This window comes from Mauremys reevesii, linkage group 1 (genome assembly GCF_016161935.1).
Source record: "Mauremys reevesii isolate NIE-2019 linkage group 1, ASM1616193v1, whole genome shotgun sequence".
Classification (NCBI taxonomy): domain Eukaryota; kingdom Metazoa; phylum Chordata; order Testudines; family Geoemydidae; genus Mauremys; species Mauremys reevesii.
In genome coordinates, this window is record NC_052623.1 from 293,667,411 (window position 1) to 293,684,920 (window position 17,510).

General features: G+C 39.3%; 1 protein-coding gene across 3 annotated transcripts in view; it reads right to left on the reverse strand.

Moving 5' to 3' along the window:
- TRHDE (thyrotropin releasing hormone degrading enzyme) overlaps positions 1–17,510 on the reverse strand; it is a 312,690-nt gene that overhangs the window by 127,786 nt on the left and 167,394 nt on the right. For all 3 annotated transcript variants that reach the window (XM_039520544.1, XM_039520543.1, XM_039520542.1), the window contains one exon: positions 8,011–8,148. In XM_039520544.1, coding sequence (XP_039376478.1) covers positions 8,011–8,148 — 138 coding nt within the window. The remainder of the gene's footprint in view (positions 1–8,010; positions 8,149–17,510) is intronic.

Genomic DNA, 17,510 nt, shown 5'->3' on the forward strand with positions numbered 1-17,510 from the left:
TCTCCAGCCCCTATATAATTTTTTGACTCTTTTCTGCAACTTCTTCGATTTTTTCAACATTCCTTTTAAAATGTGGACATCAGAACTGTATGGAGTATCTCAGTACTGGTCTCACCAATGCCATATACAGAAGTAAAATCATCTCCCTACTCTACTCACTACTCCCCTGTTTATAGCTCCAAGGATTGCATTAGCCCTTTTTGCTAAATAATTGCCTTGGGAACTTAGATTGAGTTGCTTGTCTACTATGACCCCTAAATCCTTTTCAAAGTCACTGCTTTCCAGAATACAGTGCCTGATTCAAGAGCTATGGCTGAATTCCTTGTTTCTTGATGTATAATTTTGCACTTGGCTGTATTAAAAAAACATTTGTTTGAAATGGGCCCATCTTATCAAACAATCCAGATCGTTCTGTATGACTAGTCTGCAAAATTAGCTACTATTTCACCAGTCTTTGTGCACCTGCAAATTTTATCAGCAGTGATTTTATATTTACTTCCAGAACATTGATGAAAATATTCAAAAGCATTGGGCCTGGTACCAATCCCTTTGGGAAACCACTAGAAATACCCTCTTTCAACAATGATCTCCATTGATTACTACTTTTTGAGATCTGTTAATTAGCCAATTCTTAATCCACTTAATGTGTGGTTCATGGGTATTGTACAGTACTAATTTTTTAATCAAAATGTCTTGCAATACTGAGTCAAACATGTACAGCTATCTTTATCAACCAAACCAGTAATCTCATCAAAGAATGAAATCAGTTTTGTTTGATAAGACTTATTTTCCACAGAACCATGATGACTGTCATTAATTATATTTAAGGCTAAGATTTTGTCACAGATATTTTTAGTAAAAGTCACAGACAGGTCACGGGCAAAACAGAAAAATTCATGGCAGCTGTGACCTGTCCCTGACAAAATGGGGATCTGGGGGTCCCCACGCCCCTGAAGCAGGCAGCTGGGTGCTCGGGGATTCCCCTTCCATGGCCGGGAGCCTGGGGTTTCCCGCTGCCCTGGCGTCCAGGAGCTGGGGGGGGTTCCCTCACCACCCAGAGCAGCCGGGAGGTAGGGGGTTCCCCCACCACCAGCAGCTCCGGGGTTCTCCGCTGCCCCGCAGCGGCCAGGAGCTGGTCTTCTCCCACTCCTGAGCTCCCTGCCTCCACTGGCAGAGGAGGACCCTGAAACTCCCAACCACTGCAGGCTGAAGTCACAGAGGTCACTGGAAGTCATGGATTCCGTGAACTCCATGACTAAATCGTAGTCTTAATTATATTCCTATCCTTTAATCAGTATTAATTGAGACCTATATCAGTTTTTCCATTATTTTGACTGGGACTGATATCAGACTACCAGCCTCCAGCTACCCACGTTACCCTGCTTGTCCTTTTTTAACATAGTAGAACCTCAGAGTTGCAGACACCTCGGGAATGAAGGTTGTCCGTAACTCTGAAATGGTCCGCAACTCTGAACAAGACATTACAGACTTCAGCCACAGGGAAGTTGGGACTGCAGCCACAGGGTTTGGGGGGTGTCAAGGCTCTGGGCGGGGGAGGGGGCTTCTGACCCTAGGGGCCGCCAGGGTTCCTGGCGGGGGCCTCAGGGTTTCTGTCCCATGGGAGCACCAGGGTTTGGGACTTTAGACTTGGGGGGAGTGCTAGGAATTGGGGCTTCAACCCTGTGGCTCTGCTCCAGGTTTCAGTCGGGGGGGGGGAAGCACTGGGGCTTGGGGCTTTAGCTACAGGGGAAGCGCTGGAGCTGAAACCAGCACTCCTCTCATAGCTACAGCCCTGAGTCTTGGCACCCCCAGCGGGATTGAAGCCGGGAACAGAGCCATAGGGCTGAAGCCCCAAGCCCCAACACTCCTTCCAGTCTGAAGTCCTGAGTCCTGGTGCTCCCGAGGGTCAGAAGCCCCCTGCACACACACATCCCCGCCTGGAGCCTGACACCTGGGCCCTGCAAATGCATACGCAAATCCTGATGGCTGAACCGTGAGCCTAAGGGCTAAACCCCGATGCAGTACAGTATTTGCTGTTTTTTGTTTTGTTTTTTGGTCACCAGTAAGTCCGTAACTCTGCTGTTCATTTCTTTTGAGGTTCTACTGTACTGGCACAGCATTAGTACTCTTCTTGTCTTCTGGAATTTCCTCTATATTCCAAGATTTATTAAAAATGATCATCAGAAGGACAGAGATCTCCTCAACCAGCTTCTTTATGTCTCGTGGGTGCAAGCTACCCAAGCCTGCTAATTTTAAAATATATATCCCAAATGGATGTTGACTAACATCCTCCTTCAGAACTAATGGACTGAAAAGTACTTCACAATCCTCATTTGATATAAGTACAACATCCTGATTCTTTCCAAATACAGAGCAGACATATTATTGATCACTTCTGCCTTTTCTGCATCATTAAGAAATTTACCATCTCCATCTAAAAATGGGTCTATACCATTGCTAGAATTTCTTTAATTTCTAATATATACTGATTTCTTTAGCTTCCCTTATCAATTTCTACACTTTATAATTTTTAATTTATATTCATTGCTATCTGTTTTTCTTTTTCCATTTATATGTTGCTTTTGTAATTTCTAATTATTGCCTTCCCTTCACCACTGAGGCAGAATGGGCTATTAGCCAAAGTTGTCTTCTCTTTGGATTGTGGAATCATGGCCTTTTGGCTATCAAATAAACTCTTCTTAAAGAACTCCCAACTTTTATTCACATTTTGCTATCTAAAATTTTCCTCCCACTCAATTTCACTCATAATTTTCCTTAGCTTTGGATAATTAGGTCTTTTAAAGAATCAGGTATATATATATTACTGGTTGGGATAAGTTTGTTCCTATTTACGAAAGCACTTAAGCAATTGCATAAGTACTTACTGAACACAGATAGACTTAAGTATGTGCTTAAAATTAAGTAGGTGCTTATGGCCTCAATTAAGCAAAGCACTTGAGTATATACGTCATTTTAAGTATGTGTCCATTGGCTCCAGTCAGATAACTCACATACTCAAAGTTCGGAATATGCTTAAGTACCTTTCTGAGTTGGAAACAAAATGCTTTGCTGCATCTGGGACTAACTGTTTGAGTTTAGATGGCATTCTGCTTTGATGTAAAAATCACTCAAATCCTCTCTAGTGTTCAGCAAACTATATTTCCTATGACGTTTGGGGTATAATCACATGTTCTGCAATTTTGGGGAGGACACCTTACTTCCAGCTGCATGAGGGAGAGCTTTACAAGAGAGCTTTACAAGAAGGCTGAATGGATTTTTCTGTTAATATTACTTATGAATAAGCCATTACGACTTTTTGTTCCTCTACATAGGTACTTATGGCTCTAGTGGGAGGGGACACACACACATTTTAAGAATCACTAGCACAATGCTTTTGAAATATTCAAACATCATTATCAACATTTCAAGTGGAAACACTGTATTTCATAGCACTGCAGTATTTGTTTCTCTCTGCTTCTGGGCTTAAGTAAATAAATGTCTTCAGAGCTTAATGTTCTTCGCATGTGCAACCACAGAGGACAAAAAAGTGGAAATGAACAATATATTCAGCTCCAAGGCATTTAAAGAGCATAATTTTAATGTTTATCTCTAATATGCATAAAGTAAAGAGAGAAAGAAGGGCAGACCCTAAAGTTGCAGATGTTAGCTCTTTGTCAAGACGGTGTTTGAGAGAGCTGGATGGTTTTAATTGTATCTAACTCATCTATACAATAGTAATAATAAAGACAAAGACATTTACTGGTTGTCTTTTTGTTAAAGAAAAATTAGATATGAGCAAGTTTTGTCATTTTGTTTCTGAGAAAAAGATTGTGAAGAGAAGACAGAAGGGGGAAATCCACAATGCTAACCAGAGGCCACAGGGACTAAAAAGTGGAAATTTTAAAAACCCAAGAAATTGCTTAAAAAATCCCCACCATACGGAACAGATACTTTTGTGTAGCAATGAGCCAGTGAAAAGGAGAGGGTTTTTTTGTTTTTTTTTAAATGTCAGTAAAGTCCTGTTTTTTTCTCTTTGAGGGCCCAATCCAAATCCCACTGAAGTCAATGGAAAGAATCCCAAAGAACGCTGGGATGAGGTGTTAAATTTAAAAATGCCAGCAAGTGGCAAAATAGCCACAAAGGAAATATCAGTCACGGTATCCCTTCCCGGTATGCATCAATATTATCCAATGCCTCATTTTGCAAGCAGGACCAGAAGGCATTTGATTGTATTATCTCAAAGTACCTGCTAAAAGCCATGGGCAAGGCACAATGGGCAAAAATAAAAGATGAGCAGCAGCAATGAGAGAGATAGTGAGTAGGGTACATTTTCCTCCAGATTTACAATCTAAGAATAATTTTTGACATATAATTTATCATAATATTTATACTGACAGACAGTAGAGAGATAGATGGAAATGAAAATGCTGCCTATTCTTCTAAGAGGCATGTTATTCTGTCTCCTCGCTAGTTAAACTGGTGAACAGTATTTGCACAGAATGCTGCAAAGATGTATGGGAATGAATAAGGAACACAGGGACAAAAAAATTGCCACATCCAGTTTATTATCCTGCCTCCAGTAGTAAACAGATGCTTATGAGGAAAGTGCAAGAAACCCCGAAGTAGGGAGTTATGGAATAATTTGTCCGGAGGGGACGTTTCTTCCCAGTTTGCATTAATTAGGGGTTGATTATATCTGAAATATAGGGATATGTATACTTTTGTTTTGTTTTTTAGTCCTCCACACCTAAAACAGGTCTTCTCTGAGACCAATCCAAAGAAGCAGCTAAACTCGTGTTTTGTTTTAAGCATAATCCGCCTGATATCACTACTCACATACTTAAAGTGCTTTGCTGGATTGGGTCAGAGTGCTCAGCATCTTGCAGGAGCAAGCCCTGTATGCAACACTTGAGGGACAACTAGGATTCTGGGACATCTGGAAAACCACCAGAGGAACTCAGCTGAGAGACTGGGAGATCCACTGGCCTTTGCAACTGTTAAGTTAAAAAAAGGAACCTTTAGAATGTGATAATCTCTATACAATATACAGAACATGTTCTAATCCCCTAAGAAAGCACTATGATCCTATAATGCTGGATCTGCACAAAATAACTAATAATTTACTGATGTGTCTTAGTGTCCCATATGTCATTTCAATGCAAATGAAAATTACTTAATGTTTGTAAAGTGCTTTTACGGTGAAAAAATAAGTGCTAAGTATTATATTAACGTAATTATAATCTTAATAATTGGACAAAAATAAACAGTATGAGATATTTTGGATACAGATCTGAGAGGACCTTTAGAACCTTTTGAGGTTGAGACATCATTAGCAAACACATGGTGGGAAGTTCATTTAAATGAAAAGAATACTTCAGCATGCTGCAAGGTGCTAGCCGTTATGGTCTAATTCATCAATGGTAATTTTCAAAAGCCTGTAAATAACTTACAAGTCTAAATATCATTTTCAAGGATACTGAAAAGGATACTTAGGCTCCTGAGTCACTTCAGCACTTTTGAAAATATTACCCTGATTATTTGATTTTTGTGTATTATGTCATATTATAGATATCTCTTTTTCATCCATTAGGTCCTACACACTCAAGATCCTCCACCCTATAAGGCTATTGATGGCAGAGGGCTAAAGTGAGGCCAGACATTTCTGCTGAGTGGGAGTAGCTAATGGCTGAAAGAGTGTGTTTCCCCCTTGCTTAGCACAGTCTGGGCTGGTCTACACTGGGGGGGGGGGTATCGATCTAAAATACGCAACTTCAGCTATGTGAATAGCGTAGCTGAAGTCGAAGTATCTTAGATTGATTTACCTCAGGTCCTCACAGCGCAGGATCGACGTCCGCAGCTCCCCGTGTCGACTCCGCTACTGCCGCTCACTCCGGTAGAGTTCCGGAGTCGATGGGAGCACGTTCGGGGATCGATATATCGCATCTAGATGCGATATATCTATCCCCAAAAAATCGATCGCTACCCGCCGATACGGCGGGTAGTCTGGACCTACCCAAAGACTGCAAGATGATATGTAAACACCCTGGAATACAGGGTACTTTGGCTGCTCAGGAGGAGGCATAGGGCCATACTGCTGCTGTGCAGTCAGAGTCTGATGTCATGCACCTAGTGAGGCAGAGGGAAAGGGGGCTATAGAAAATGAGAGCATCAGTGAGGTGACTTCCTGGGTTGAATCTCCAATAGAAGGTTCCTCTCCTATTACTCAAAAGAAGAATAAACATTTGACCAGAATATGAACTGGCTGCAAAACCCACATTCTTTACAATTTGTCTAAGCTCATATTTTCCATGAAAATGTTCTGTTTGCAAAGCACACATTAAATTGTAACATGTAAATGAATTACATGAACTGATAACTATGTGATTTATTCAAAACAATATAGTTTCTGTATTAATTGATCTGAAGGTACACTACAAAAATATACTTCCTCTATATGGCTACTTAATACATAGAATTTGGAGACCGGGTAAAAAATACTTTTATTTACAAATTCTTGGAAGTGTTTTTTCCACTTGGTACTTTGCTATTTCATGCTTTTAAGTCTCTACCTTCATTTGATGTGGGATTGAAAATGGATTAGAGATGTAAGCTAAATGGACTGTCATATATCTTCAGTAATTCATACCTAAACTAAAGAGCTTATCTGATTTTTTTAATTAAAACTGTTTGTGTTTTGTGTACCTCTAATATCACTGGGGGAAAACATCATTTGTATCAAGATTCGGAAACAGGATTTCAACTTCGTCAAAGTCTTTGAATGAGATATAGGAGAATCAGTGGCGTATAAATTGTTTACTGTTATATTAAAGATATTCAGAGAAAAAAATCAGTCCTTAGCTCTTGGGTGCAACCCAACACTGAAGTCAACAGAAACTATGTCTATGTAACTGAGGGAAAATTTTCCCAGTTGCTTTGTGTTGCATTAAATGATGTACCAAAATACGCTCTCTTAAAAGTACAGTAAAAATCATACTATAAAATCAAAAAGATGACAGCCCTGAAATGTTCTATCCCAATATTCAGATACAAGGGATGATCATGCCCCAGGTACAACTCAAAAGGCAGTGGCTTGGTTGAGTTGCAGAAAATAGATCAGGATACCAATAGCATATTAACCCCCTGCTTGCTGCAGAGCTGCTCTCCGCAGGCCTCTGTCCATGGAAGCACTTAGTATTGTTCTGTGAGCAGTGGCAGGGCAGTGGAGGGAGAGGGCTGTGACAAGTAGATCCAGGACTACACAAGTCCACTAGCCACAGAGGTTACTGAAACGCTGAGGCTGTAATAGCAGCTGTGGATTGGCTCCAGAGTCTGGGGAAAGGGAAGATTCCACTGCTCACAGAGCATCCCTGAGTAAAGTCTGTTTACATGGGCTCCCAGGGCAGATGATCTGGGTTACTGTACTAATTCTATTTCCAATGCCCAAAGTGCCAATTGAATGCCATTTCTGGCATACAGAACCCTCTCTCTATCTCCTACTCAAACATAAAGACAGTCCCTGATTTCAGTACATATTTTCTCATCATTCTATACATGCCAGTTTCCTTCTTCTCAACGGCGAGCTTTCACACTGAGATTTCTTTAACTCAAAAAATGCAAAGTTTTCCTATAAGTAAAACAATAAAACCAACCCACTTTATTTCAATGGGAATTGGAGACACCTTAAGAGTTTTCTCTAGATTCCCATCAGGGCAGGGACGGAGCCTCTTTCTGCACTTTTAAAACACCTAGCTCAATTTGGACTCTGCAACAATCTAAGTAATATATATATAATAATAGTTTTGTATTGCAGGACTCTGAAAACTCACAGCTTTATTTATATAATTTGCTAACAATGAAGGTATTGAACCTGTAAACCCCAAAATATCCCACACTATTTTTGGTTTCCTATCTAGTAATTTCTGTAGTATGTACCTTTTTCCAAGAGTGCATAAACTTTACAAATGTAACATGTTCTCCTAACACTACTACCGAAATATCCACTATTCCCACCTTTTTGTAGGCGATCCAGTCGAACACCCTGTCAATGTCTGTGGCTCGCTGCACCTCCTGTGATACTGGATGTGAACTGGCCAAGCCGTCGAGCAGCATTACTTCATGTAGGACATCTGTCAGAAATCTCTGCTTTTCCTGAAATATAGTACATGCAATAATATCATGGACAGCTGTACATTTATGACTATATGGAAATAATAAACATCAATCAGAGACTCACAGGCTCAGCAGCCTTCCTTATTCGGACCTGCTAAAGTAAGTCCGTATGGTCTGACTGTCATTCACAGTAACCCCTACTAATTCCTGAATTAAAACCAACTGGAATCAGTTTTAATTGTGTGTACTGTGGAACCCACTGATCTGTGATTTTGGTTGTTGTGAAAGTCTATGTGACAGAAATTAAAATAAAGACCATTAAATTATTTTAAAAGCATGTAAAAGTGTAAATGCCAATTCAGACAAAAGTGATATTCTACTTACAGGGAAGTTACTGGAGTAAAAAAGAAGTTTTCAATCATAAAAATAAATGGATATTAAGATTTGCAGAGTTCTTCTTATCCATAGACCTCAAAATGCTTCACAAAGGTGGGTAAAAATAATTATAACCACTTGACAGATGAAGAATTTGTGGCACAGAGAGGTGAAGTGACTTGTTCAAGTTCCCACTACAAACTGTACATTTAATCTGTAAAGCTCCAAGTGCTCTACAGACTTCATCTAATTAATCTTCAAATCATCTTTATGAAGACAAGAAATATTATTAGTCCAGTTTTACATGCGGGGAAACTGGCACAAAAAATTTAAATGACTTGTTTAAGATTAGAAAGCAAGTCAATGATAGGTGACCATCCAATTAATATCCAGTGTATGAATTTGTTTTCATCTCCACCATAAATATATATTATAAATATATGTCAGAACCACTGCAGATTTAAACTGGCAGTAAAGTTTACTAAATGCCCATGTTGAAGTACATGTGGACTATGAGCACTCTCTTTCATGGTTCAGTTGGGGACACTTTCTTCAACTGAGGAATTTAATGCCCTTAAAGTTATATTAGTGTTGATGCCTCTGCTCCACAACCTTTTGTCAGCAAAGGAAGCAGCTCCATCTGCTCAGGTTTTCAAGCCAGGTATAAATGAGAAAGGTGATTTTAGAAGTATTGTTAATTACAGTTTAAATTTTTTTTCAGAAATGATATATTTTAATGTTTATCTCTATTACAAAAGTTGTTGAACTGCTGTTGACCTAGTGGCATAATCTTAGGGATCTCCTGGGAGCATGGCATTTTTAAAGAGTCACTTTGATATACACAGATAAAATAACCACATGATTACATAATATATTCTGAGCTTAATTTCATGTGTAGAAAGGTTTTGGTACCAATGTGTTAATTTAAATTATAAGACAGCTGAAAAGCTGTTTCAATGCAGATCCATCTGGAAATAAACTTTTATGTTAAAATTCATCAAGGTACAAGAAATGTACCTTGAGCTGATTATATATTCAAGCAATTAAAAACATTGGATACAAGAAAACCAATTACCCAATACATACTTAGTGTTTCAGCTAGCCATATTAGGTAGAGTTTATGAAAGGAAATGTAATATCTTGTTCACATTGTCTTTCATTTTAGAATTTCTAGAGTCATAAACAGTTAGGTGCTGGTACCTTTATAAACAGAAAAACTCAACACCATCTCATGAGGGCGAGTAGGGATGAAATTCAGTCGAATTCAGGAGAAAACAGTTAAAGTGCAGGGATCATAAACCTCTTGGTCACAGCTGGCTCACTTTCAGGCAATACTGGATTCCCTGCCTGTCTGGTCAACCACGGGTTTTTTAGTTAATCCAGATTGAACACATTTCCAAAATTCAGTTTGGAAATCGTGATTACCAAAGATTTGTTCAGGTGGGTTTTGAACATGTAGAATTTGGTATGAATTCATTAAGAAGTGACAATAGGGTGCTTATAACAACCTTGAATCAAGTAGATAAGCAGACAGCAATCTAGGAAATTTTAAGGTGAGGTTATAACAAGATGAAGAAAAGGTGTAAAAAGGAAATGTTATGTTTGTTTCTTAGCTCACATCTTGATAAGCCTAAAAGATATAGTTTTGAATCCTGTCAGTCAGAATTAAAGCAGACTAACATTGCTGAGGCATGTTAACTGGCCGCGTTATAACTTAAGCTCAAACAGGGATACAAGCCAGACATCTAACATACTTTCAGACATGTTAGCCTGCATCTTAATGAGCATTAAGAGGTCTTTTCAATCAGATTAGAACTCTTGACATTCTTCTTGTCAAAACAAAAAACAAGTGTACAATATATTTTAGGGTTGGCAAGTGGGTATGCAGACTGAGGAGGCAACAGGAAACTGAAATGGAACAAGTAGTATGAATAGGAATCAGCTTAATTACCGTTACTTTAACACTATAGCCCCTATTAGATAAAGTTATATTAGTGTTGTACCTAGCTGTGAGTAACCTTGAATGCACCAAAATCATTAATACTAAATTTTGGAGAAAAGGGGACTTTCCTTTCCACTGCAGTGTGTTAAATAAGATAGTATTGGTCTGTTTCAACATGACATCTATAGGACCATAGAAGCAGCTAACAGGCACTGTGGAGAACCAAGCAGAAAATCAACATGTTATAAGGTCAGTGAGCTATGAATGTGGTGGGTGAGAGGGCTATGACTTAATATGAAACAATTACAAAATATAGTTTAAGCAGCAAAGAATCCTGTGGCACCTTATAGACTAACAGACGTTTTGCAGCATGAGCTGCAACATGAGCTGCAAAACGTCTGTTAGTCTATAAGGTGCCACAGGATTCTTTGCTGCTTTTACAGAACCAGATTAACACGGCTACCTCTCTGATAAAATATAGTTTAAGATTACTCTCTTCTGAGAACGTTCAATTCGGATAAAAAATACTGCACTCAATTTCTCATTGCCTGTGAACCCTGTACAGAAAAAAGAAAGTGGAATTCTGCACACTGACAAGAATGTTTTCCTCAGATTACCTAGTCTCTGTTTGTTGCATGACTCTGTGCAAATATGCTGCAAAGACAACTGGAGCTATGCATGGAAAATGTTAGTTACCCTATATGAGGACAGGGCTGCATGGTAGAACAGGGATGACAGCAGAAACTTGGAAGAGGGTTAGAACTCTACAGGGCCAGTACCAGGACAGCAGAAGGTTGCTGAAATAAATGGAGTACTACCACTGTATTCTACACCTTTCTCCAAATCCAGACAAAAGACAAGTAACTGAGCCTTGATTCCTTCTTCCGTCACCACAAATGCATGGTCTCCGCCAATCCAAACCTGATGCTCTTCCTCACCACCTTTCCTGTCTGCTCTGAGAGGAACAGGATGCAAAGTCAAACTCTGCTTGAATGGTAGATGGCAAGAGTCTGGAATCCCAGGCCCTCCCTGCTTGTGAAGAAAGAAATAGAGTACTGACTGCATTGCTTCAGCAACCTCCTACTGCATCCCTCTCATTCTTGACCAGCTCCTGCACCAGCATCCAGTCATGCTCGGAGGAGGCAGGGGTCCAAAGGAAAAAAAAGATGCTGTTAAGGAGATGAATGTGCCAGCAGGTTTGCTTTTAATTTCAGTTACATCAACTCATTTATTTTCAAGGTCTATTCAGATTCTTACATTGACATCCATCATCATATCATCTAAGTGAATGGATCTTCATGGAGATAGTTCCTTTTCCACTACATGCATCCGATGAAGTGGGTATTCACCCACGAAAGCTCATGCTCCAAAACGTCTGTTAGTCTATAAGGTGCCACAGGACTCTTTGCTGCTTTTACAGATCCAGACTAACACGGCTACCCCTCTGATTCATGGAGATAGTTCCTTTTAATTCTGATCAGCACGTTCCTCCAAATTCTACCTCTTCGAGCTTATCCTCGGCTGTTTTTCCCTAGGCTCTGTGCTTTTCTTTCCTTGATGACCATGCCCATTTTTGCAAATGCAGTCTGCAAAATGGATTGTTGGCAGAGTTTAGACTCTGCTGCTTGGAGTGCCAGCAGCATGACTGTGAATGAAATGAACCTCATGGATAGTAGGGTCTGCACATTATCTGCCTATAAAGATACTTCTCCAGAGTATTTCTGTCTGTGAAATTTTGCCATTCACTTGGATTTCTAGTATAGACTTTGGACTGTAACAGCAATTGCCTTTTAGGAGTCTTCTTCATGTATACGATGCTACATCTTAAACAGTAAGAAAATGTGAAATAATATTCCTTGAACAGAAAGGGCTGCAGCAGCAGTCGAAAAAGCTAACAGAATGTTGGGAATGATTAGGAATTAGATAGATTATAAGAAAGAAAATATCACATTGCCTCTACATAAATCCCACGGTACGGCCACATCTTGAATACCGTGTGCAGATCTGGTCATCCCATCTCAAAAAAGATATATTAAAATTGGAAAAGGCACAGGAAAGGCCAACAAAATGATTAGGGGTATGGAATAGCTTCTATATGAGGAGAGATTAATAAGATTGGGAGTTTCAGCTTCGAAAAGAGATGACTAAGAGGGGGATATTATAGAGGTCTATAAAATCATGAATGGTGTGGCGAAAGTAAATAAGGAAGTGTTATTTACTCCTGCACATAACACAAGAACTAGGGGTCACCAAATGAAATTAATAGGCAGCAGGTATAAAACAAACAAAAGGAAGTATTTCTTCACACAATGCACAATCAATCTGTGGAATTCTTAGCCAGAGAATGTTGTGAAGGCCAAGACTAAAACAGGGTTAAAAAAAGAACTAGATACGTTCATAGACGATAGGTCCATTAATGGCTATTAACCAGGATGGGCAGGGATGGTGTTCCTAACCTCTGTTTACCAGAAGCTGGGAATGGGTGACAGGGGATGGATCACTTGATGATTACGTGTTCTTTTCATTCCCTCTGAAGCACCTGGCATTGGCTACTATCGGAAGACAGGATACTGGACTAAATGGACCTCTGGGATGGCCCAGTATGGCTGTTCTTATGTTCTTTATGTTCCTTATGTAAAGGGGTACTCCTTTGAGAACTGCATAAATGCTGAATCAAAGTCCTGTGCATACAGGATAAGAATGATGTAATGAAGGAGGGCTGTTGCTGCTTATTCAATAATGCTTTATTGAGACATAATGCAATGGAATAAGTTAGTTAGCATGACAATAAAATAATACTTGAGCTTGTCACATAAAAATAATATCCAAAAATTAATATGAAATAGAGGAAAAGAATTTAAAAAACCCACTGGAATACATCCAACAACTGAACAAAAGAAATAATGAGGAATGGTACAATAAGACCCATAACTGATCATTATTATACATAAGAGATCAAAGGGCTAAACATTAAAGGCACTGCCTTTGTTCTGGAACAGGCATTCAAATGGTTTACAGATTAAGGGATTTATGTGAATAATGTTTAATATGAGTTTCCAAATTGCTACATGATATTCCTGTCAAACTAGTCAGCAATATCTTCTCCAGAATAGCTAACTTTTTCTAGCCATCAGGAGTATGGAGGGGATTTGTGTGATCTCTGGTGCCTGTCAAAAGAAGTGTTTGCAAGAGATAATACAACACATTTCTACGTGAAATTGGACTTTAGAGGGATATAGTCTCTGGAGTATCCCAAGGATGCATAGAATAAGTGTACAACAAAGATCCACTGGCCATATTTAACACAAGAGGCAAAACTAACATCTCTCTGTTTGTCTATATACTTTTAACGAACACCACCCACCACCACAGTGGTTGAGCAACTCCCAAGTGTTTAAAAATAAAAGTAAAAATCTCTCTTCCTTCCCCAACTATAAGGAAAATGGCCTGATTAGCATTTTTTTTTGAATTGTGTGTGTGTGAGAGAGTGGTATGTGTATGTGTGTGGAAGCACCCATGTGTGGAATTTGCTGAGGGAAAGCTAAGTCAAGTTCTGCATTTATTAGTTCTAAAAGTTTTGAGAGATCCATGTTCATACTCATCTCTTCTTCTTCCATACTCTTGCTCCAGCTCCCATGAGAGTTCTATCAATTTCCTGCACTCAGGAGACTTTCCCACTGGTTGATAGTTCCATTTTTCCAGAGAAATGTTGCTGCTGTTGGAGTTCACCACTGAGGAGGGAAACACTGTCTCTTGTTAACTAAAGTTAAACCATGGATGGCTCTGAATCTGAAATGTACTGTCCATTCAAATGAGAGCCAGTGCAGGTAGCCAAGCACAGCGGTAATGTATTCACAGGTATCTGCTGCTAAGTTGGAGTATTTTCAGGGTTTGTGACTTCCCCAGCAACTGTAATTATTGCTTCTCTTCATCCTTCTACATCTCAAGTATAGATGTGATTTAGTTATACACTACATCAGTTTTGCTCCAGTTAATTTCCAAATAATAAGAGGGAGGTTTGAATAAAATGGGAAGTTTTACAACAAAAAACATATCCCTGTATTTACTTACTTCACTTAAAATACTGGTTAAAAAGATGACCAGTTCAAGCCTCCCAAAATCTTCCACTCTGAGTTTTGTTATCTCCTTGCAGCAGCCTCACAGCAACAGACACGGTAGGAAAATGGATGAACACATATTTGTTCCTGTATTAGTCCCATCAGCACTGAAAACATTAGGCTTGATTTATCCTGATGATGCTGGGTCTATGCGCTAAATTCATCCTCCAAGGCCAGTACAGGCTGCTCCTCCACCGGAGGAATTCACATCCAGTTCAGGGGACCATAGGCAACATTTCAACCTTGAGAGAGCAGTTTTAAACTGTGGCTGGTGTTCCAGCAGAGCCCTTGCCAATGATTGCCAAAGATTACACTAAGTCAGAACACTTTCCAGGTGTCATAGCTGTGGTGGATTTTGAACGTCCAGGAACTGTGTTTTTCGGTTCTGAAAGTGATGAGGTCTAGGGAGCACAGATCTTGGGTGAATCAAGCCCATTTTGTGGGTCTGGAACAATCCTTGCAAGATTTTGTTCCTTTAAAATCTGCTTTCATGTTGTATGCAATTTTAAAACTGTAGCCATATTGATCAGAGCAGACAGCTGAAATATCAAAACAAAACAAATAAAGCATTTGTCAACAAGCACGCAACCAAATATAGAGCTATTTATGTGGCAACCAGACTTACCATCTGGAATATGGTTTTAGGTGAAGTGAGCAGTCAGGTTCAAGCAGAGAGGATCCGCTGGGACAGGAGTCTCTGTCTGAGTCTTCTTCCTCTGGAGGAGTTGTAAGATGCCAGGAACTTCACTCCCATCCTCACTCAGGACAGGGAGAGGAGTTGTCAGGTAAAAATAATGCAATCTTCAGCAGTTTTAGCAGAGTTTCACTTTGAAATTAAAGGTTTACCCAAACCCCAAACTCAGGAGATGTGAAATCACATGACCCAAAGCTTTTGATAAGAATTGATATTTTATGTTTTTTTCTCAAAAGGAACAGATAATATGGAGCAAGAAGAGAACTTGACATTCTCTAAACCTGTATTTAATCATCTGAATAAACATGTATACCCATTTATGTCTGATTTCTAAGCTGCACAGAATTTAACTACTCAAAGTAGTATCCTTCACACCGACTCTTCTTGCCAAAACATTTATAAACTCTATTGGAAAAGAACATTTGTTCATGGAAATTTATTTTCTTAGCTGCAAATTAAACTAAACTTTTGTACTGTGATGGTTAAAAGGGACTAATAATATGTAATCAGAATGTCTTGCAATGTACCTGTCCATATGCTGTGATAGTGCCCAAATAAATCTGTTAGTCTTTAAGGTGCCACTGGACTCCTCGTTGTTTTTGTGAATTATACATGAGTTTCTAGATAATTTCATATGGAATTTCCATTATTTCATATGAATTATATAATGCTTGACTTCAGCAAGTAGTTACTGAGGGAAAAAACCACACTCTGTGCGATATTAATTAAAGACTTTTTTCTTAGAGGCACTGGGAGACTTTACCCAAAAAGGAGAGATAAAGGGAGGGTTTTTTTTAAAAAAGGAGAGACCAAGTCTCTCTCATTGCTGAGCCAGCATGATATTGACGTTGGATTACAAGGATCAAGCAGACTACAGCTCAGGCCTGAAATGCCAAAATAACAATAAAACAATAAAAAGGACGCATGTCTTAAGTCTACGTCTTCAAAAATTTTAATGATTTATCTGGGCTTTCTTGTGAATCAAACAAAGCCTAAGAACATTTTACTGAGGGAGATAAACATTTTAGGAGGCAATTTAAGACAAAGTACATTAGAGATATGCATAAATCTAATTGCAATATTTATTTTTTTAATCCTGCCAGTGAGAATGATAGGCAATTGAGATCATTTATCAAGGACTTGAGCAGTATACTTTGAGATGCTCTAAGAATTTAGTTTAATGGCATTTAGTTTAATGATTTCCCATTAATATTTATTTTTATACTCAAGAAAGTTCTCTCACCACAGCATTTTAAAAGAAAAATGTTGGTATGCAGTCTTACGACAACATGAAGCTACTGCAGGAATGGCAGAATCATCTGAGCATGAAGAACTGTAGTATGAAGGATAGCATCAGCTCACTCAAAGAAAGTAAAGGATTACCAGCCGCATGAAAAATGGAGGCTTTACTCCTGATACTTCAATCAAATGTTTCTAACAAAAAGAATATCCCCAGCAAACATGACCATGGTTTCCAAAAAAGTAGTAAGCAGATGTGGGAAAGAGAGGGCTGCCTTTTCCCCGAGCACTACCTGACAGAGAAGAAAGACGATTCAATGTGTGACACTGAGGTACCATGCCTTGACTCATCCAATAAATTTGTCACTGTAGCCCAAGCCTTACAAAATAAAGGAGCAGGAGAAGGCCACTGGGCTCTGTGAAATGCTTTCTCAGTGTCAAGCAAGGTAGTGACTGCTAAAGCATTTGACATTTGTGTTTGATGGATAAAAGTGAAAATTACATGCAAGTAATTCCTTTTGTCACAGTCCTCTACTCCTATCCCACTAACAGAGATATTCAAGTACAGACAGCATGATGGCTCCACCTACCATGAAATTAAGAGGTAAAAGAGCTGTCAGTAAAGTCCTATATATAAATGTCACTGTCTGCCTTCTTCTCTTCCAGAAGTGGCAAACCTGCCTCAGAGGGGCGCGAGGGGGGGAGGGGCGCGAAATGTAGGATGAGAGAAGACAGGACTATGTCAAAGGGAATTACCAGTGGGTACTTTTCCCTTGTCCTTCATCCCACTTCTGTCATACTGCTAACAGAGACACCTACATCTACTACGCCCAGCAGGGGTAGATTGACCTTCTGATGTCACTTATAGGAGTTTATGACAGAAATACACCAGGATACAGTCAGATACAGCTGGTACTGCCTTGCTTGCCTCTAATATTAGAGGCTCACCTCTCACTGATCAGGAAATGGCAACACATTTACTCTTTAGGAATTTCATATACTGGCCCAGATGGTAGTTATGTTAGTGGCAGTT